We start from the raw sequence: 21,764 nt of genomic DNA, 5'->3' as shown, positions 1-21,764 counted from the left end.
ATTATTGCAAGAGCTGAGGCTATTTCATTGCTACCTTCTGGAACCCATACCTGCCCCTCTTATGGTCACCTGCTCCTGTCTCTGACCATGGATCAAATCTGAAGTACCTGGCCTAAGGGGTGCGACTGCCTCCTGGAACAAAGTGTCCAGTAACTTTCCCCCAGCATTTTATAAAGATCCATCGTAACTTCCTTGCTTTTGTACTGTATGCCTCTATATATAGAGCTCAAGATCCAGTATGTGTTTTTAAGCATTTTCTCAACCTTCCCTGCCACCTTCAACAATTTCAGACTATAAAACCCCCAGGTTTCTCTGTTTCTGCACCCCCTTTAGAATTGTAGCCCTTCATTTATATTGCTTCTCATTCTTCACATCATAATGTATCACTTCACAATTCTCTGCATTATATTTAATCTGCCACCTGTCTGCCCATTCCACCAGCCCGTCTTCTTGAAGTCTATCACTATCCTTCTCATAGTTCATAATACTTCCAAGTTTTATGTCATCTGCAAATTTTGAAATCGTGCTCTGTACCAACTCTGTACCATTCATATAGATTAATAGTACTGACCCTGGGGGAGCCGCACTGTATGCCCTTCTTGAAAAACAAACATTTACTATTACTTTGTTTCCTCTCACTTAGCCAACTTCATATTCATGTTGCCACTGTGCTTTAAATTCCATGGGCTTCACATTTGCTATCACGTTTGTTAGGTGGCACTTTTTCAAATGCTGTTTGGAAGTTCGTATACGGCATATTAACTGCATTACCCTCATCAGCCCTCTATCGTCTCATCAAATAACTCAATCAAGTTGGTTAAACACAATTTGCCCATAACAAATCTGTGTTGGCTTTCCTTAATTAACCCCCACACATACAGATGTGACAAAAATGTGTTCTTAATTCACATTTTTAGAATATAACGTCAGTTTTAGGAATTAAAGTTTTAAACTATAGATAAATGAGAAAAAGCTTGGTTAAGAAACTTTTTAAAAATTTATTCTTTCACAGGATGTGGGTGTCACTGGAAGGGTCAGCATTTATTGCCCATCCCTGATTGCCCTTGAGAAGCTGGTGGCAAGCCACCTTCATGAACTGCTACAGTCCATCCGGTGTAGTTACACCCACGGTGCTGTTAGGAACAGAGTTCCAGGATTTTGACCCTGTGATTGACAATCTACCCTAATGTAAAGGCAAATCAAACGAGCCTAGGTTCAATTAACCTTTGTTTATCTTACAAGGTCAGAGTTAGAAGTGCAAACACTGAATGACCTACTTCTGGAACTCTTGGTAAAGCCAGAGTGTCTATCATTATCTCCATAGAAGAAGCTGAAAACTTGAAATCCTGGGAAAGAGGGTTGTAAAACTCCATTAGAGATAGAAATTATTCATATGGGTTGCAGAATCAAAGATTTGTATTAGAGGTAAAATGATTTGTTTATATTTCTGTTTGAGAATTTCCATTGACATGGAAATGGGATGTGGGGCTAGAAGGTTCTTTTGTTTAATTTGTGTGTGCGTTCTCTGACAAAAGTAAGAATTTCAGTTTGGGAACAAACAGAGGAGGCAATTGCAGTTTTGATCTAGGTGCAGGCTGTAGTTCACTGATTTGGGAGAGCCAAAGAAAATAAATGTTAGTCAGTTAGGTCTGTGCTTTAAGCAGAGAAAATACTAACTCCATCTTTCACTGTGTGGAATGTGGATGGGGCTCTATCTCAATTTGGATTTCATGAGGGAAAAGCAGCTGGAAGATTTGTTCTAGCTTGCAGCTGTGGAAGAAATCTACATTGCTCCTCACAGAGCTTTGTGGCAGAAAGGAGTCAGCAGAGTTTGCCTGGAAAGATGTGGGAGGGGAGTTCGGTATCTGCCGGCAATCCGGTCAAGCAGCTGAGGTATCCAGTCCCAAGGTCTGTAAAGAAAAGATGGGGGGTCATGAGGTCAAAAAGGCAAAGGAAAGACCCCCAGGAAATCTTCCCCCGGTGGATAGCTGGAACGCTAAGGAGAATTAAAGTGAATTCCGGAAGTCTGTGGCATACCCTTGGGTTCATTTCAGGAAAAATGAATGAACCTTCAAGATTTTGTAAAATAAGGGAACTAGTAAAACTGAGTTTATAGCAGAAGTCTTTATAAGCTGTAGTGAAGAATTTTCCACTCCAGAAACAAATGCAGTGGCGGGCAGGAAAGCCAGTGTGCTGCGCCAGATTGTCTGCTTTTCACCTCATTATATATGCATAAACAAGTGGCTCATCGTATCGCATGGTGGGGCGGGCTGGGATTCGTCCGTTACCTCATCAGGTCAAAGTTCTGGGTCCCATATTTAAAAGGCATCCACACACACATTCACTCTCTGCAGGCCAGGTATTATGACATGGCAAGTGATGTGTGCCAGGTGGACCAAATCCACAAGGGAAACTTGGCCACGCTATCTCAACGGTTTTGCAATTTGTATTTATCACAAGATGTGTGCACTGAATTCAGACGTAATGAGTCCACTCTAACACCTTTAGAGATTTGAAAAACTAAATTAAAATTTTTATTAACAAAAGAAAAGATTTCAAGCGCATACATAAGATTACTGTTACTTAATATTATAACAAATCCCAAAATCCCTCATTAACCAGACTCCCAACTACACACCCTCTTTAAGGCAACAGACCAAATTAAATTTTAAATTTAAATAGCAAGCCAGCAAGTTTACCACAGCACCCACTCGACAGTGGAATTCCAAAGGCTTTCCTCCACCTTTGGTTACTGGACAGAACAGACTTCTTCAAAAGTGCTGCAGGTTTCCCCAAGGCTGTTTTACATGGCCCTTTTAGATATTACATGGCCCCACAACATAGCCTTCCATTCTCTTTATATATATTTCTTGCTCTCTAATCTGTAAATTTCATTGTTCTATATGTCTTTGGAAATTTACTTTTCCCATAATATAAAAATCTTTCATGTTGCCAATATAGTCAGTATCTTTGGGAAAAATAAACATACGCCTTGGCCTTGCTTATCTTGTTAATTGTAAACATCCTATCATCCCATTGAAACCCAAACAACTCTTCACTTATCTAAAAATGCAAATTTCCTTCACACCCTACATGCTAAGACCTCATCCATGTTTACTCATTAGCATTTCAAATGCCTTTTACCCCTTCCTTCTTTTGATACTTTTAAGCTTGCAGTCTATCTGACCCTAATTCAATTAAATCATAAGACAGACCCATCCACACTCACACCCATAAACCTACTTTACAATAAACCACAATAATATAATGAAAAAAAAATGTTAGTTTCATGACACAGGACTTGTTGTGGCAAATAATGGCCACCCATGAAGAGACAAGTGCTCCACACTAAAGTTCAGCGACAGGTGCCTGGAGAGACTCCTCTAGGCAGTTGAGGACAGGTGGGAGGTCCTCTACCCTCATGATGGGAGCCGGAGGTCCACCAATCTCACCACACAGGCTTGGCAGGAGGTTGCCAGGGAGTTCAGCACCTGCATCCTCCGCCAGCACAGACACACATCCCCCTCGGTGGGACCTAGTTCTAGAGAAGGCTCAGGGTCACCATCTTATGAGCACAGCACAGAAACGGGTCCACAGCAGGTGGAGGCAGTGACAGCCAAGGTCACCGACACTCTTGAGGACTGCTGGAGGCCAGTCCCCTGCTGAGTCTGATGATGAGCCTCTGGAATTGGCCCTCACAGAGATGTTGAGGCTCCAAAGATGGGCAAGGGTACAGCAGGCAGGGTTGTCAGCGGCTGTAACTAGATTAGAAGAGGATGGAGGAGTCTGTCCACGTTCTGTCTGATGTTATAGCACCAACATGTGAGTGCATCAAGGTCACCATTGGAGGGGTGGAGTCCGCCATGGAGACCCGGATCCAGCAGTCTGTGCCGGAAAAGCGCTTAGACCTGCACATCATCACTCTAGCCATGAGTGGGATCCATCAGTGGCTAGGCGAAGGGGGACGGGTCACCTCGACCTCCCTCTAGGAGCCCTCTCTCCTCAAGGAGTCAGGAAGGGGCCCTCAGGCATCCACAGGGAGGAGGACTATCAGCCAGACACCCTGGGGCAATCCACCCAGGACTCCCCAAGGCTGTCCAGCCGCTCCTCTGCCTGTGACCCCAGCAACTCCAGCTGCTCAGGCTGAGGAGGGTGTACCTGCCTCACTGCAGGAGGCCCAAAGTAGGCCTGGGCCCTCCAGGCCTCGGGCCTCCAGAGGACATCCCCCAAGGTAATCTCAGACACCAGGGCATAGCAGTCAGCAGACTGTCTCCACCTCTGCTGCAGAGATTGGGGATGCAGTCAGACGTAGTGGTAAAATAAGGAAAATGAAGAAGTACTGAGAGCATAAGGGTAGCATGGGTGTTCACTCACTGTATATACTTTGCATGTTTGTAAATATATTTTGCTTTTCTAATAGTCTCAACTAGTGAATGGCTCTTCTATGTGATGCAATGCTCCGATGTCATCCAAGTATAACAGATGCCCCCTCCCTCCTCACTTATCTTCTGTCATGTCCCTCAGGTCTATGGTATTTCACCCAACCTCAGTCAGTAAGCTGCCTTTATGTCCACAGAAGCAACATGAACAAAGCCAGTTGCTCTATCAACATGATGGTTGGGCAATTCACATGTTAGACTTACGTCAAAGGATCATATCATGTGGCCTCATGAGTATCGATTTTGCAGTTTTGTTTATTCTCCTGATGCTGCTGCACTGAGGTCTGTTCTCTGTGGATGTTATAGATTTTAATGGTGAGCCTCATTGTTGTCATTCCAAGCCGGTGCATTTTTCAATGGCCTCCATGTAATGTCTGTCAGGTTTAGGTGTGAGTTACAGTTTAAGAAATAGTCGGGGATCTTAGCTATTCATGCCAGCCTGCAGCGTGACATTGTGACCATGCTTACGGCTAAATATTACCCTTGTAATAGTTCCACTCACCACCTGTATGATGCAGCTAGCTAGCACTTGATTTCCTAGACAGCTATGACCATGCGAGATTTGAGGTGTGTCTCTAGCCTCATGATGCCAGGGAGGATGCTGGCTTGTACCCAAAGATCTGACTCACAGGACTTTACAGAATCCCTGTGCTAACTCTCAGAAAGGCAACCACATGGTTATCTGATCATGACAGTGCCACCAGTGCACAAACTTTCTTGTGTTTATCTTAATCTGCCAGAATGAAAATGTGAAGGCCACTAATGGGATGAGAGCTCCAGCACATCTGCTGTGAGCTCTTTATCATCAACCAAGTCACTAAGTAATGCTTAAATGTGGTATCGAGACTTGTACCTTGTATCATGTTGGACTGGTACATGATGTGCACTACAGGGTAAAGGAATGATTTAACACTGTAACTTGTCTGAAATAAAGGAGGAAATGTGACCGAGATACTGCAAACAAATTATTAAATTCCTTGTTAGCAAAGGTTAAGTTGTATTTCCCAGATAGACTAGAGGGACTGGACCTGATCTGAAGCATTTGATGCTGAATTTCAATGGAGGAAATATATTTAGTCTCTGCTACTGCCACAGTCCAGTTGGTAATAACAAAAAAATTGCCTCAAATCCATAAACTTTTATATTAAGATTTTTGATGGTGTTTGCTCGTTCAGAATAATTTTGCTACATGAGTACTTATCAAATATCTTTAATATTTGCAGTAATGAGTAAGTGCTTTTTGTGATCACAATGTTTGTATTTAATAACATCTATAATTTTCTTGACAGAATGTAATGTCTGAAGTCAGAACTATCTCCCCTGTATTATTTGGAATCATGTGCACCTTATTATCATGTGGGATTCTGCTAGCACTTTTCTTTCTTATCTTCACCATCAAATTCAAAAACAACAGGTACTATTTGTAAAATAATGCATTTCTAACACCTGTTTTAAATTTGAGATCTAATTCTTCCCCATCCCCTCCTTAGCCAATTCATTAGGTAAGTGAGTTAATTGACAGTGAATTATATTGATTAGAAAAGACCAAGGTTCAGTCGCTGGCCTGTGCTGACTTGAGCAATTAACCTTAATGCCCTCAGATTAGGGAGATCATAAAGTATCTTTGTAATTTGAATAAAGGCAAGGTCAGACACCTAGAGTTGCATGGTCAGCTACTTATTCTGTCTGTTAGTACATATGAAGAAGATAGTGGAAAGGAAGAGAGAGAGGAGTAAGGCAGAAAGAGAAATAGAATTAGAGACACGAGCAAGAGAAATAGAAACAGAGGTAGATTTGGATTTTTTCAATTAGCATTATTACAAACATGTTAATACTAGCATTAAAATAAAGTGAACAAAACATCTAGACTAGAAGGAACTAAGAGATTTTATTTAGTCTTTTTGTCACTTTACCATTTTACGTTTAGCATGAGGGGGCTGAAGGTTTTTCAATCTGACTTGACCTGAAAAAATTCCAGAACCATGTAATCACATAATTTGTTTAAATTTATTCTCAACAATTTTGTTTGCTTTTGGGATGGATGGGTATGTGACCAGTGTCACTAATATGATTAAGTGGACCATTGCACTTATAGCTATAGCTACTGGCCACCGTGGACATGAGACGTATTGGGAAGATTACAAGGCAACATTGAAAATAAATTGAAATCACTTCCCAGGAGCCCTGAATAACAGTGGTGCATCATATTCTACTCACAAAATTGCATCAAGCATGTACAAAATGACATCTAGAAAAGGCAGGGTCCCACTGATTGCACGAGGCACCATTTTCTTGCAAGGAGAAACACAGTTTAGCTATAAGCAAAATGTCTGTTTTCTTTTACTGAATTAGCCCAATGTTAGCCTGATTCAATTTGGATCTAGAATTGCTGATCTTCTGACTGCCACTTTGGGTTGGTTGCTGGTTTTTCCGCTGGCGTGCCTTAGGGATAAGCAATGCTAGCCCAAAGAAAAAAGTTGTTCTAAAAGGTTAACTCTCACAGGGTTGATACTATCAGGTAAAATAATAGAATGGACTGTTACGGACAGAACGACATCAAAATGATCTCATTTATTGTTTAGTAAGTGCTTTAAAAAGGACATGGTGAAAAACTATTTTTTTAATTTTTCCTTTTTCCTCTCTTATCTCTAATCTCTTACACCATTGGTGTATTATTTTGCTTTTGTCTCTTTCCAAAATTTATATGATTTCTTCATAATTAAGGCAAAACCCTTCCTTTAATAAATTGGAAAAAAAATCAACTACTGTACAATTTTTAAACTTTAGATTGATGCTGTAAGACCCAGTACAGTTTCACTGTTATTTCCATTTATTTCAAACTCCGTTATGTCAACATCTTTCATAAATCAACAAAAAAGCCTCCCTTCTCTCCATATTAAGACGAAAATCTTAGTATAGAACAAATGTCACATTTAAAGCAGTCTATCCTTAAATGATAAAAGCAAAAAACTGCGGTTGCTGGAAATCCAAAACAGACAAAAATACCTGGAAAAACTCCAGGTCTGGCAGCATCTGCGGAGAGGGACACAGTTAACGTTTCAAGTCCGAATGACCCTTCAACAGAACTAAGTAAAAATAGAAGAGAGGTGAAATATATCCTTAAATGACCTGTTTTTCAAAAGGAGAACAAATAGTAAATGAACGTAGAGAAATTTGAAATTCAGAAATTGTCATTTTACTTTTTCTATTATTTTTCTATTAGCCATCTATTGACTAACTTAGATTTCCAATGGATAGGACTACATAAGATTTGTTACATTAGTCGGGTAATAACGGCTCTAGCTTTCATTAAAAAATTGTATGATGATGACAATGGACTGGATTTTCTGGTAAATACATATTACAATGCATGTGTAATACTAATTATTACAGCCACGGTTTTAAAAAAAATTGTTATTGGGATGTGGGCGACTCTAGCAAAGTAGCATTGATTGCCCTGAGAAAGTGGTGGTTGACACTGCCTTGAGTGCTTTTTCTTTAAACAAATTAAGGCATTAGGATTCATTCAACTACTGGAGTCCCGTGCAAATCAGATTGTATAGGGGTGTCTCATTCCATTCCCTGAAGAACATTAGTGAATAATTTAGGGATTCCATGGTCAAAAATGACCTTGAATTGAATTTCAGAACGCTGTGAACTCATAATCTCAGAACCAAGGCCACTGCACTGCTGTACCCTTATTATTCTGAAGAACACACTCCTAGGGGTGCATTTATACTTTCATTGGGCAGAAAACTTGCTTTAGTGGATTGATGCAGCACCAAAGGAGACCTTTGAAAGGAATGTCCATTAAGTCCCACTTCCCTGCACTCTCCCTGTAGCCCTGTACTTTTTTCCACCAAATGCTTCTCCAAATTCCCTTCAAAAGTTATTACTGAATCTGCTTCCACCACCTTTTCAGGTAGTACATTCCAGATCATCATAACTCCCTGCACAAGCTTCTTTTTTCCTCATGGCGCTTCTGCTTCTTTTGACCTGATACTTTACTTTAAGTCTGTGCCCTCTAGTTACTGACCTTTCTGCCAGTGGAAACAGTTCCCCTGATTTACTTTATCAAAACACTTCATGATTTTGAATACCCCTGTTAACCAGCTGTGCTGGAAGGAGAACAGTCCCAGTTCCCCTGGTCTCTCCACACAATTGAACTCTTTCATCACTGGTACCATTCTGGTAAATCTCCCCTGCACTGTTCAGAAGACTTTAGCATACTTCCCACAGTGTGGTGCCCAGGACTGGACACAAAACGAAGCACTGTTAGGCCCCAGTGGAGTAAAGTTCAGAATAACTTTGTTGCTTTTGGGCTCCCTGCCTCTATCTATAAATCCGAGGTTGCCTTTTTAACAGCCTTCTCAACTTTTTCTGCCGCTTTCAAAGACTCGAGTAACAATTTCAAAGCGGGTGTATGTATCAGTTGATTTGTATTGCCTCTCCTTGTTATCCCTATAAAAATGAATAACTTTGTGCTTGTTTGCATTAAATTTCATCTGACATGTGCCTCCACATTTCACCAGTCTATTTCCTCCTGAAGCCTGTTGCCATTCTCATCACTGTTTATTGCATTTGAGTTTTGTTTTATCTGCAAACTTTGAAATTATACCCTGTATATCTGAGTCCAGGTCATTAATATATATCAAAAATACAATGTCATGAACCAAGTCTCGATTTATACTTCTAAATTGTGCTCCTATAATCTGCCAGCAAAATCATAAGCCCACAAAGAAAACCTGGTTCTGGAATTTGGCTTTCAGATTAAGGAAACTAGATTTTAGTAGTGTAAATATTAAAAATGCAGTGCATGTTAATAAAAAATGTTGCTGTTCAAGAACTTGTCATGCTAATACTTACAATTCTGTTCTATCATATGAAGATTTCACCAAGGCTTTGCTTTTGCTAATTATTTCTACCAGGATTGTGAAAATGTCCAGTCCAAACCTCAACATTGTAACAATTATTGGAAGTGTTTTCACTTATGTCAGTGGATACATGTTCGGGATTGTGGAAGGAAAAACAGCTGCAGTGGAAATGTCAGTCGAGCTGATTTTCCAGGTGAGGAAACATGAGGAACTATGCAGTGATGTATGTATGATTACTCTGAGACTCAGAGTTTTATCAGTGCACAATATTTATGTGAGTAAGAAAAACACTTGCCCTAATTTAATCTCACCCATCAACCAGTCATACAGCAACACTGGCAAAGCTGCTAACTGCTGTGCAAGTCTTCAGCATGAGCATCATTCTCTCAATTATTTTGGAGCATGAAACAAATAATCTTTTATCTATGGGACATAAAATGGAAACAAAGAATAGAGAAACTTTAATATGTACGAGAATATCTCACATAGAGTTGAGGGATAAACCCTTTTATCCCAGAAGTAGAGTATGGTATGAAGCCGTCCGATTTTATAATGATTAAGCCAATTTCTTTTTATCATGCAGTATTGTGCGAGTGTTAATATTTTCAGGCTAGAATTCCATGCAGATAATTGTAGTTAAAATCTGCTATTTGAGAGAAGGATTATATGGTTTAATGGAGAAAATTTTGATGTAGTTGTATATTTTAGGTGTTGGAAATAAAGGAAAGTTATTTCGAAAATATAAAAAATGTAAAACACAGTAAATGGTAGAGAAAACCTTTTATAAAAATTGAAAGGTGAATTTAATTCAAGATGAAATTAAATTGTGCAGCACAAGTTGTCTCTACAGCCAGTTGGAATCCAGTAGTGTGAATAGGAAATAAAGGTCTGTACCTTCTTTAAAGTTTCAATGTAATGTTCCCACAGAATAAACACTTATAAATAAACACACCCTCAAACAGCAGAGCCTGTCACTATAAAACATCAATGGATTAAAACAGAGAATTTAAATTACAACAAAAGATCTGACTTTGTTTAATACTTCAGTCACAACAGGAAAATTCATCCCTCACAACAGGAAAATTCATCCCTCACAACAGGAAAATTCATCCCTCACAACAGGAAAATTCATCCCTCACAAACCATTCATTGAGACTTGGAGACCAGAAGGAGGCCATTTGGCACATCATGCATGTATCAGCTCTGAAAAAGCCATCTGATTAGTCCAACTTCCCTGCTCCCCAAAGCCCTGCAAGTGTTGTTATTTTTCAAGTATCCATCCCAATTCCCTTTGAAAGTCGCTGTTTAAACTACCACCCTTTCAGGCAGTGTATTCCAGATCATCATAACTTGCTATGTAACAAAAAAATTCTCCTCAACTCCTTTCTGATTCTTTTGCTAATTATATTGCATCTCTTCTCTAGTTACCAACTCTCCTGCTAGTGAAAACAATTTTTCCTTATTTACTGTATCAAAACCTCAATTTTTTGAATATCTTTTATATCCCCCCCCTTTTCCTGCTCTGCTTTAAAAGAACAATCTCAGCTTCTCTAATCTCTCCGCACAATTCAAGTCTCTCATTCTTGGTATTATGCTGGGAAACTTTCCCTACGTTCGTTCCATGGCCTTGACATCCTTCCTAAAGTGTGATGCTCAGAATTAAACACAATATATTAGCTGCAACCTAGCCAGTGATGTAATTTATAAAAAAAACACAACTTCCTTTTGTACTGTATGTCTATATTTATAAAAGCAAGCATATGTTTCAATTTATAAAGCCAAAGTTTCGGTATGCATTTTAAAATAGCTTTTATAAACTTGCCATCTTCAAAGATTTGTGACTGTAAACTCTCAAGTTTCTCTATTTCTGGAACCTTTTTAAGATTGGAGCATTTCGTTTATATTGCTTCTCCTCATCCTCCCAAATTTGATCATATAATATATCTGTTTATATTAAATTTCATCAGTCATTCCACCTTATGTATGACCAATCATTCACACAATGAAACATTACTGATAAGTGCTGCAGGACAACTGCACATAACACAAAACCAGCAATCAGCCCCAGTAATGGAACAGGAAGTAACAGAACAGTGGGCACAAACAAACTAATCAGTGCATAGATCAGAAATTGGCAGTGAATTAATAGAGCACAAGTCAATAGTAAATTAATAAATTGTCAAGAATATATAATAATGTCTGTAATGTTATTGGAAATTATTTTAAAGTAGAGTTCTAGTGGTATCTATGTGCATGACTGTGTCTGTGTCTGAATTGGATTAAAGCCAGCAGGTCTAGAGGCTTTGATGTATAGAAGAGAAGCAAGTTTGAAATGTTAATCTGGTAAATTACAAGGTGAAGTGTAAAGAGGGAAATTTTCATTTTTAAATAAACCACTCAAAAGAATGGGTGAAATATCACACCTAGCCAGAAAAGCCAAACAATGTGTTCATTTTTTCTAAAGCTTACTAAGAAAATTGGTGTTACTTAAGGGTTTTATTGTTAGAAGAGTAAAGTTCAAAAAACCTAGGGCAGAATTTAGCCCTCGTCAAGTGGGGGCAGTTGGGAAGCCGACCGCCGCCTGCGAGCAATCGGGGCCGGACCCCGATTTCATGCTGGTGGGCCAATTAAGGCCCACCCAGTGTGAATCGCGTGCTGGAGTGCTCAGCGCCGCCTGTGTGAGAGGGGGAGGAGGATGGTGAGCGTGAACTTCACACATGCCTGAGACAACTCAGGGAGAGTTGAACAGTTTTGAAAATAAAAAATAAAGAATTTTAAGGTGTTTAAAAAAAACATGTCCCCTCGTGTAACACTGTTGAGAAATTAGGATGAAATTTTTTTTCTATTTTTTTTTAATGACGGATCGAAACCTCACCCCACCCGTGGATGAGGTTTCGCAAAAAGTGCATATGCCGCCTGGCCTTTTTGCCTGCGTCAACCGTAAGGTTGGATGGGTAGTGAAATATTTAAATCAATTGGATTGTTAATGGCCTTAATAGGCCTTTTAATTGTTGGCAGGTGCACTGCCAACTCCCACGCGTGCGCGCCGACCAAAATATTGCGCAAGCGTGCGATGATGGGACGCTCGCTCGATGTCATCGCGTGTCATTTTACGCTCGAGCGGGTCAAGCATGCGCCCACCCACTCAGTGAAAAATCCTGGCTCTCATGATATGATGAGAATTTGCATTCAAAGAGGAAAATATGTATAAAGGAAGAGAAGACTGTTGGTAAAAGGTAGAGGGATTCTAAGATCTAAAGCCTCCAGCCTCTGTAAGCCTCAAGCCATTGTCTGCAAAGACCCAGAGCTGAAAGAAACTCATTTTGAATGCGACTGTCCAGAGTGTGCTTTGCCAGGGGTCTGTTTGAATCTATGGGCAGAATCTTCCAGTCAGCGTGCGGGGGCGAGCCCGATGCACCGATGCAAAAAATGACGCGCGATGACATCAGGCGTGCGTCCCAACGTCATTGCGCGCCATCACGATATTTCATTCAGCGGGCGTGCACCATAGTCAGCTGCGTGCCCGCTGAAATGTTAAGGGCCTATTAAGGCCATTAAGAAATTAATTAAAATGCACAAGAACGCTGCCCGTCCAAACTTAAGGTTGGCGGGGAGGTGAAAAGCCCAAGCAGCATTCGCGTTTTTCAGGAAACCTCATCCATGGGCGGGATGAGGTTTCCTGAAGCTTTTATAAAATAAATAAATATTCCCACCTTTAGAAACATGTCCCAACTCATGTGACACAATCACATGAGGGAACATGTTTGAATAAAATTTTTTAATCGATTCTTTAATTATTTTCATATCCATTCAATCTCCCTCAGGCAGCTCCGTGCCTCAGGGAGATTGCTGCACTCTTTTGCGCGTGCACGTGAAAGAGCACTGGCCCCGACTCTCCCTCCTCCCCCTGCCCACGTAGGTGGCACTGAGTGCTACCGGCCACGTATTATGCTGGGCGGGCCTTAATTGGCTGGACCTGGAAAAAATGATTAATTTTGCTTCTAATTTCCACCCCTCTATCACCTTCACATGGTCCATCTCCAACATTTCCCTTCCCTTCCTTGACATCTCTGTCTCCGTTTTTGGTGATAGACTGTCCACCAATATTCATTACAAGCCCACCAATTCCCACAGCTACCTCAACTACAGCTCATCACACCCTGCTTACTGTAAGGACTCCATCCCATTCTCTCAGTTCCTTTACCTCTGTCGCATCTGTTCTGATGATGCCACTTTCCAAAACGGCACTTCTGACATGTCTTCCTTAACCGAAGTTTCCCACCCACTGTGGTTGACAGGACCCTCAACCAGGTCCGACCTATCTCCTGCGCCTCTGCCCTCGCACCTTTCCCTCCCTCCCAGAACCATGATAGAGTCCCCCTTGTCCTCACTTTTCACCCCACCAGTCTCCACATTCAAAGGATCATCCTCCGCCACTTCCACCAACTCCAGCATGATACCACCACCAAACACATCTTCCCCTCATCCACCCTATCAGCATTCAGTAGGGACAGTTCCCTCTGTGACATCCTGGTTCACTCTTCCATCACCCCCAACACCTCATCCCCTTCCCACAGCACCTTCCCATGCAACCGCAGAAGGTGTAACACCTGCCCCTTTACCTCCTCCCTCCCCACCATCCAAGGGCACTCCTTTCAGGTGACTTGCACCTCCTTCAATTTAGTCTAATGCATTTGCTGCTCCCAATGTGGTCTCCTCTACATTGGGGAGACCAAACACAGACTGGGTGACCACTTTGCAGAACATCTTCATTCAGTCCGCAAGCATGACCCAGACCTCCCTGTCGCTGGCCATTTCAACACACCACCCTGCTCTCATGCCCACATATCCGTCCTTGGCCTGTGGTCCTTGTTCCAGTGAAGCCCAACGCAAACTGGAGGAACAGCACCTCATCTTCCGATTAGGCACTTTACAGCCTTCTGGATTTAACATTGAGTTCAACAACTTCAGACCATGAACTAACTCCTCTATCTTGACCCCTTTTTTAATCCCTTTTTTAAAAATTATTTTTATTTTTATTCATTTATTCATTGTTTTATCCCCATTTTATCCCTTTTTCTACCCTTTTTCTCCAACCACTGTCCCCTCCCCCTCCCCCCACCTCATCCCCAAAAGGACCACCTATTACTTGTTCCTTGTTGTCCTTTCACAGAGTGCTGACCCTTGTTCTGCTATTAACACATTCTGTTTTCTTACCTTTATGCCACTATCAGCACCTTCTTTCGCCCTTACTACTACTATTAACACTCACTTTGTCATTTTGTCCATGACACCTTTGTCAATCTCTCCTTAGCCCCCACCTTGCTGGCCTTCTATCCAGCTTCACCTGTTCATCCTCCCCCCCCCAAACAGTAAAAATGTTATCACATTTCTACTCCTCTATAGCTCTGAAGAAGAGTCATACAGACTCGAAACGTTAATTCTGTTTCTCCCTCCACAGATGCTGTCAGACCTGCTTAGTTTTATTGCAAATATATATGTCTGGGTTGGCCTTGAGGCCTCAAAATGCCATCAGACATTCACACTGCATGTGAAAATCAGATATGTCACTGGGTATTTTGCATTATGCATGTGCTAGATCAGCTGGACTTGCTTTCAAGGACTCAGCATTTTCATTGGACACTGGCTTGGGTTGGAGAGCTGAGAATAGAGGAGTTCAAACTCTGCAAATAGGTAGTGTTCAGACAAGGACAGCATCAAGTCCAATCTGAAATTACATTTTCTGAGCTGGCACTTGCAATGGGAACAGAGGGTGGGGGCATTCAAAATGCCAGCTTAAATTGGTTCCTCCGGGCTGGAAGCAGGGCACTTTTGGTGGGTAGAACAATATGGACAGAGTGGCAAAGCCCTAAATTTGATCAGACAATTTGAAACGTTGGGGCTGTAAGCGCAGCATTTAAAATTTTTTGGGCAGCGATTTTAAAATGGTTACAAAATAGTTTATACAGTTAGTTTTTAGTGTTGTTTCTGCGAAGTGGTTTGGAGCCCGAGGAGCTTTTTCCAGTGGAATGTATTTTCAGTTCAGTCAATGGCTAGTGCAATATCACCACCTAGTGAGCAGAGTGCTGTAATTACAGTATGACCACATGCTGACATTGATTTTCCATTATAAAATGTAGCAGGTCTATTGCGATGGACTCTTCCATTATAAATGTTTAGGTAAAAAATGACAAAATTGTAACAACAGGTAGACCATAAGACGTAGGAGCAGAAATTAGGCCATTCGGCCCATCAAGTCTGCTCTGCCATTCAATCATGGCTGATAAGTTTCTCAACCCCATTCTCCCGCCTTCTCCCCGTAACCTTTGATCCCCTTACCAATCGAGAACCTATCTATCTCTGTCTTAAATACACTCAATGACCTGGCCTTCACAGCCTTCTGTGGCAATGAATTCCATAGATTCACCCTCTCTGGCTAAAGAAGTTTCTCCTCATCTCTATTCTAAAAGGTCTTCCCTTTATTCTGAGGCTGTGCCCTCGGGTCCTAGTCTCTCCTACTAATGGAAACATCTTCCCCACGTCCACTCTATCCAGGCCTTTCAGTATTCTGTAGGTTTCAGTCAGATCCCCCCCCTCATCCTTCTAAATTCTATCGAGTATAGACCCAGAGTCCTCAAACGTTCATCATATGTTAAGCCCTTCATTCCTGGGATCATTCTCGTGAACCTCCTCTGGACCCTCCCCAGGGCCAGCACATCCTTCCTGAGATACAGGGCCCAAAATTGCTCATAATATTCTAAATGTGGTCTGACCAGAACCTTATAAAGCCTCAGCAGCACATCCCTGCTTTTATATTCTAGTCCTCTCAAATAAATAAAAGGTACTAAGATTTGTGGCCAAAAAGTATATACTATATACCAAATCTTTTAATATATACATTGAAGTGGTTTCCGAATAAGAGAATAGGAGTTTTGAAAAAATTAAAATATGTTAGCCTATTTGTGCGAATGTGATTAAACAAAAAAAGATGGTGGGTAGAAAGAATGCAGGAGATCCAACAATTTGCAGAGACCAACGACATGCATGGTTTCTTCAGCGATCTTTGGCTCAAACACACATGGGCCCACCATGTTGAGAGCCAAATTTGAAGGGGAGCTCTTCAAGGACAGGGAGGCAGTCAGTCGTCACTGGAGAGAATATTTTGAAGAACTCAACAGAGACCCTGTCTATAACTTGAACATCCTCAACTCCATTCCTCAATACTCCATTCAGCTTAGTCTCTGCACCACCCCAGTCTGGAGCAAAGTTGAAAAAGTTATCCAGCAGCTGAAAATCGAGGCCTCTACAGCAGATGGAATCCTTGCCAAAAATTCTGAAACATGGTGGAGATGCCCGGCTGCACAAACTCCTATTTCTCATCTGGGAAGAGGAGTGCATGCCGGGGATCTCAGGGATGCTGTGACTATATTCAAGAAGGGAGATAAGTCTGATTCTGGTAACTACAGAGGAGACTCCCGGCTGTCTGCCACAGGGAAAGTCATTGCAAGGATCATCCTCAATCACCTCCTCCCAGTGGCCAAAGAGCTCCTTCCAGAGTCACAGTGTTGTTTTCATCCGAGTGGCACCACAGACACGATATTCATTGCACAACAAATCCAAGAAAAATGCATGAAGCAGCAACAACTGCTGTACATGGCCTTTTCAACTTCACAAAAACCTCTCACTCTGTTAAGCACAAAGGCTTATGGAATATCCTCCTCAAATTTGGCTGCCCCCAGAAATTTGTCACCATCCTCCGTCTGCTCCACGATGAGATGCAAGCTGTGATTCTCACCAACAGAATCAGCACAGACTCAATCGCAGTGAAGACTGGGATCAAACAAGGTTGTCATTGCTCCAGCCCTCTTCTATATTTTCCTTGCTCCAATACAACACTTCACCTCCAGCAAATTACCCACAGGCATGGAGGTAATCTTCAGAACAAATGGGAAACTTTTTAAAACTATGTTGCCTCAAATTAAAATCAAAATCAAAACCTCAGTCATAGAGCTTTAGTATACTGTGTGTGCACTCACTCAGAAACTGGGCTCCAGATCATTGTGGACTTCTCCTCTGAAGCACATGAGAAAATCAGCTTTTCACTTAACACCCAAAAAGACTAAGGTCCTCATACAATTAGCTCCCACAGCACAACACCTCCCCACAGTTGATTAAGAACAACAGTGAGATCCTGGAAAATGCAGACCATCTTCCATATTTTGAGAATCTCCTTTCGATTAAAGCAGACACAGGCGACAAATTTCATCAGTGCCTACAATGTGCCGGCTCAGCCTTTGGCTGACTGAGGAAAAATATTTGAGGACCAGGATGTTAAACCCGAGACTAAGGTAATGGTTTACCGGGCAACAGTGACTCTCTGCTCCTATATGCTTCAGAGACTCGGACAACCTACAGGAGGCATCTCAGGATGGAGAAATAACATCAGCGGTACCTTTGCAAAATCCTCTGACAAGAAAGGAGGTCCAACAGCAGTGTCCTCTCCTAAGCCAACATGACCAGCATTGAGGTGCTTTAATCACATCTGATGTAAATCCAAATATTCTGACATTCTTTAAACCCAATACATCCTATCATTCTTTATAGTAAATATAGTTCTGACTTTTTATTCATAAAGGTTGTAAATTCCTGATGGCTTGAAAACCACTGTTAAATTTTGAAGTAACTGACATGAGCCAATTCATGTTACAAGCACTTGAGACATCCAACTACATGATATTAATTATATTTTGTGCGCCAATGAAATACTGTTTTGTAGTGAAATTATTGGATTTTTCTTTCTTGTATACATTCGTTTTTCTTTCAGCTCTCCAACATGAAGAGAAAGGTAGCTTAATAGTAAAGACATTAAGGCCTGAATTTTCACTCCCGAGTAGTGCAGAGTTGCAAGGAGTTTGGAGCCAGCCACAGGGGCTGCCAGGTGCGGAGTTGTACTATGTGAAAGGCCTGCCTTGGTGATCCCAGACTTTGTCCCAGCTAAAAAAAAAAAGAAACTAACACCCCACACACACACTCCCCTTGCTGCGCCAATGCCAACCCATGCCCCCCTACCGATCCCCATGGTCCCTCATACCCTCCATGCCAATCTATACCACTCTAACCACCCCATGGCCCTTTATAGCTCCTATGCCATCTTAATGACAACTCATGCTCCCTCCACCATCCACCACCCTTTGTTCTTACACCCTCCATGCCAACTCATGCAGTATCTACCATGAGCAGACCTCAGGACCCATGCTAAGATGAAATTAAATAAATTTCTAAGTGTATATTGCAGACTTTATTTTTAAAAAAACATTCATTCATTAAAAACCCATTCACTACATTTACATTTCTTCAACTACGTAATCTTTTATAAAAACCAACATTTTATTCAATGGTTTAATCCCATATAAAAGCAAACATGTCATTCAAGTGCTTACTCTCTTACAAATATAAGCATTTGTATTCATAGCCCCACATCAAATACTTTATAACCACTTGGAGCTGTCAATCAAACTGTGATTTTACGACCTATCATTATCGCAGTGGGGTGATATCAGTTCAATAATGCAGCACAAATCGTATAATCGTAACCCTCGGGCTTATGTCAACAGAGTGATAAACTCCAAAAAGTTTATCAACTTTTTATACATGTACATGTCTAATTTTAAAAATCCCAAAAGGCACCTGACCTCTCTTCAAGGTGTCCCTGGACCTATCCAAAAGGTCACTCTACCTCTTCAAAGAACTCCAGCAGCTTTAGAGCTTTTCCTAAAAAGCATATTTTGGACATCATACGAACACATACAAACTTATGAATTAGGAGCAGGAGTAGGTCATTTGGCCCCTGGAGCCTGCTCCGCCATTCAATAAGATCATGGCTGACATGTTTGTGCCCCAACTCCACATTCCTGCCTACCTCCTTTTATCTTGGACTCCCTTATTAGTCAAGAATCTATCTACCTATGCCTTAAAAATATTCAGTGACCTTTCCTCCACTGCTCTCTGGGGAAGAGTGTTCCAAAGACTCACGACCCTCTGAGAGAAAAAAATTCTCCTCATCTCTGTCTTAACTGGGAGACCCCTTATTTTTAAACTCTGTTCCCTGGTTCTATTCTCTCTTACAAGGGGAAACATTCTTTCAGCATCCACTCCATCAAGTCCCCTCAGGACTTTTATATATTTCACTAAGATCACCTCTCATTCTTCTAAACATTCATTCTGGACACAGGCCCAGCCTATACAATCTTTCCTCATGAGGTAACCACCCCATCCCAGGTACCAATCGAGTAAACCTTCTCTGAACTGCTTCACGCATTCATATCCTTAAATAAGAACACCAAAACTGTACACAGTACTCTAGATGTGGTCTCACTAATACCCTGTACAACTGTCCAAACATCTCTACTTTTATATTCCGATCCCCTTGCAATAAACAACAACATTCCATTTGTTTTCCTGATTACTTGCTGTACCTACATACTAACTTTTTGTGATTCATGTACCAGGACACCCAGATCCCTCTGTACCTCCAGAGTTCTGCAATCTCTCTCCATTTAAATAATATGCTGCTTTTCTGTTCTTCCTGACAAAGTGGACAAGTTCACATTTTCCCATGTTATATTCCCTCTGCCAAATTTTTGCTCACTCATTTGACCTGGTTATGTCCCTCTGCTTTCCTATTTATCTTTGTGTCATCTGAAAATTTAGCAAGCATTGTCACAAGAGTACAATAATTCTCATAATATTATTGTGATTTATTGTAAAAATAGATTAATAGTAGGGTTGTGTGTGTGTGTGAATATGGGATTTAATTGAATCTGGTCTGGAGGGTTTGATGCATCAAAAGAAGCTAGGTTTGAAATTCTAAATACGTAAACATGGCTGAAGTCCTAGAATGTAAGGTGAAAGCATTTTTAGATAAATAAGGGTAGTTTGAATTTCAAAGAGAAGCTAGGCCAAGCAGTGTGTTTATTTTTCCCAAAGGTTACTGACAGTGTTAGTACCATGAAAAGATTTATATTATGAGAAAGGTAAAGTTCCAAATACATATGGGAACAATGGAATTTACGTTAAAAGGGAGAAACATGTATAAAGGAGAATGAGGCTATGTGTCAGGGAAGGCATTGTAAGATCTAACAGAAGTGTGAGAAGCCTCCAGTATTTGGGCATTAAGCCTGCTGTCTACAGAAACTGAAGCTGAGAAAAGCTACTTTGAATTCTACTGTCCAGGGTATTGTGTTGACTTGCCCGAACCTGTTTAAAATCCAATTTTTTTTTTATTGTTGCCTTAACAGGGGTGTAACTGGAAGCCAGATTAATTAGGGGTTTTAGGAGTTATTATAGTAGTAATTTGTAGACCTATTTATGTGCTTAAAATCTTTTCTTTTGTTAATAAATGTTTAATTTAATTTTCTAAAAAATCTCTGAAGTCTTGGTGGACTTATTACTTCTGCATTTAGGGCACACATTTCAAAATAAATACAAATTGCAAAACCATTGTGATAGCGTGATTAAGTTTCGCTCATGGATTTTATCTGCCTGGCACACATAATCTGCCGCATCATAACAAGCGTACATTCGGTCCCTTCTATCAAATCATTTATATAAACTGTAAACAGTTGAGGCCTCAGCACTGATCCCTGTGGCACTCCACTCATCACACCTTACCAACCCAAAAACAACCAATTTATCCCGACTGTTTCCTGTTAGCTAACCAATCCTCTCTATCCAGGCTAATACGTTACCCCCTACACCATGAGCTCTTATTTTGCGTAGTAATCTTCGATGTGGCTCCTTGTCAAATGCCTCCTGGAAACCTAAATACAGCACATTCACAGGTCCCACTCTATCCATGTTGTGTGTTACCTCCTCAAAGAAACTCCAATAAATTAGTCAAACGTGATTTCCTTTTCACAAAACCATGTTGACTCTGCCTGATTGCATTGAGATTCTCTAACCACCTTAATAATAAATTCTAGCATTTCCCTATAACAGATGTTAAGCTAATTGGCCTGTAGTTTCCTGTTTTCTGTCTCTCTCCTTTCTTGAATAGAGGTGTCATATTCACTATTTTCCAATCTGAATCCTTTCCACAATCTAGGGAATTTTGGAAAATTAAAACCAATTACTATTTCAGCAACTGTTTCTTCTAAGACCCTAGGATGAAGTCCATCAGGACTTGTCAGCTATTAATTCTAATAATTTTCTCAGTACCCTTTCCCTGGTGATTGTAATTATTTTAAATTACTCCCTCCCTTTCACCTCTTGTTTCACAACTATTTCTGGGATGTTATAGTATCCTCTACAGTGAAGACAGAAGCAAAATATCTATTCAGTTCATCTACCATTTCCTTATTTTCCAATATTTAATTCCCCATTCTCATTCTCTAGGGGACCAACACTCACTTTACTTTACTCTTTTCCTTTGTAAATACCTGTAGTAACTGTT

General features: G+C 40.9%; 1 protein-coding gene across 6 annotated transcripts in view; it reads left to right on the top strand.

Moving 5' to 3' along the window:
* The window catches only part of gpr156 (G protein-coupled receptor 156), a 117,021-nt gene that overhangs the window by 78,191 nt on the left and 17,066 nt on the right, over positions 1–21,764 (top strand). For 5 of the 6 annotated variants that reach the window (XM_078559972.1, XM_078559971.1, XM_078559975.1 and 2 more), the window contains 2 exons: positions 5,729–5,853; positions 9,368–9,506. In XM_078559972.1, the coding sequence (XP_078416098.1) occupies positions 5,729–5,853; positions 9,368–9,506 (264 nt within the window). Of the gene's footprint in view, positions 1–4,524; positions 4,755–5,728; positions 5,854–9,367; positions 9,507–21,764 lie in introns of all 6 variants that reach the window. The other variant, XM_078559976.1, reaches the window with a different exon arrangement.

The sequence above is a fragment of the Cetorhinus maximus genome, chromosome 16 (genome assembly GCF_964194155.1).
Source record: "Cetorhinus maximus chromosome 16, sCetMax3.hap1.1, whole genome shotgun sequence".
In the NCBI taxonomy this organism is placed as follows: domain Eukaryota; kingdom Metazoa; phylum Chordata; class Chondrichthyes; order Lamniformes; family Cetorhinidae; genus Cetorhinus; species Cetorhinus maximus.
The sequence above is the reverse complement of the archived record's forward strand: the minus strand, read 5'-3'. Positions and strand labels throughout refer to the sequence as shown.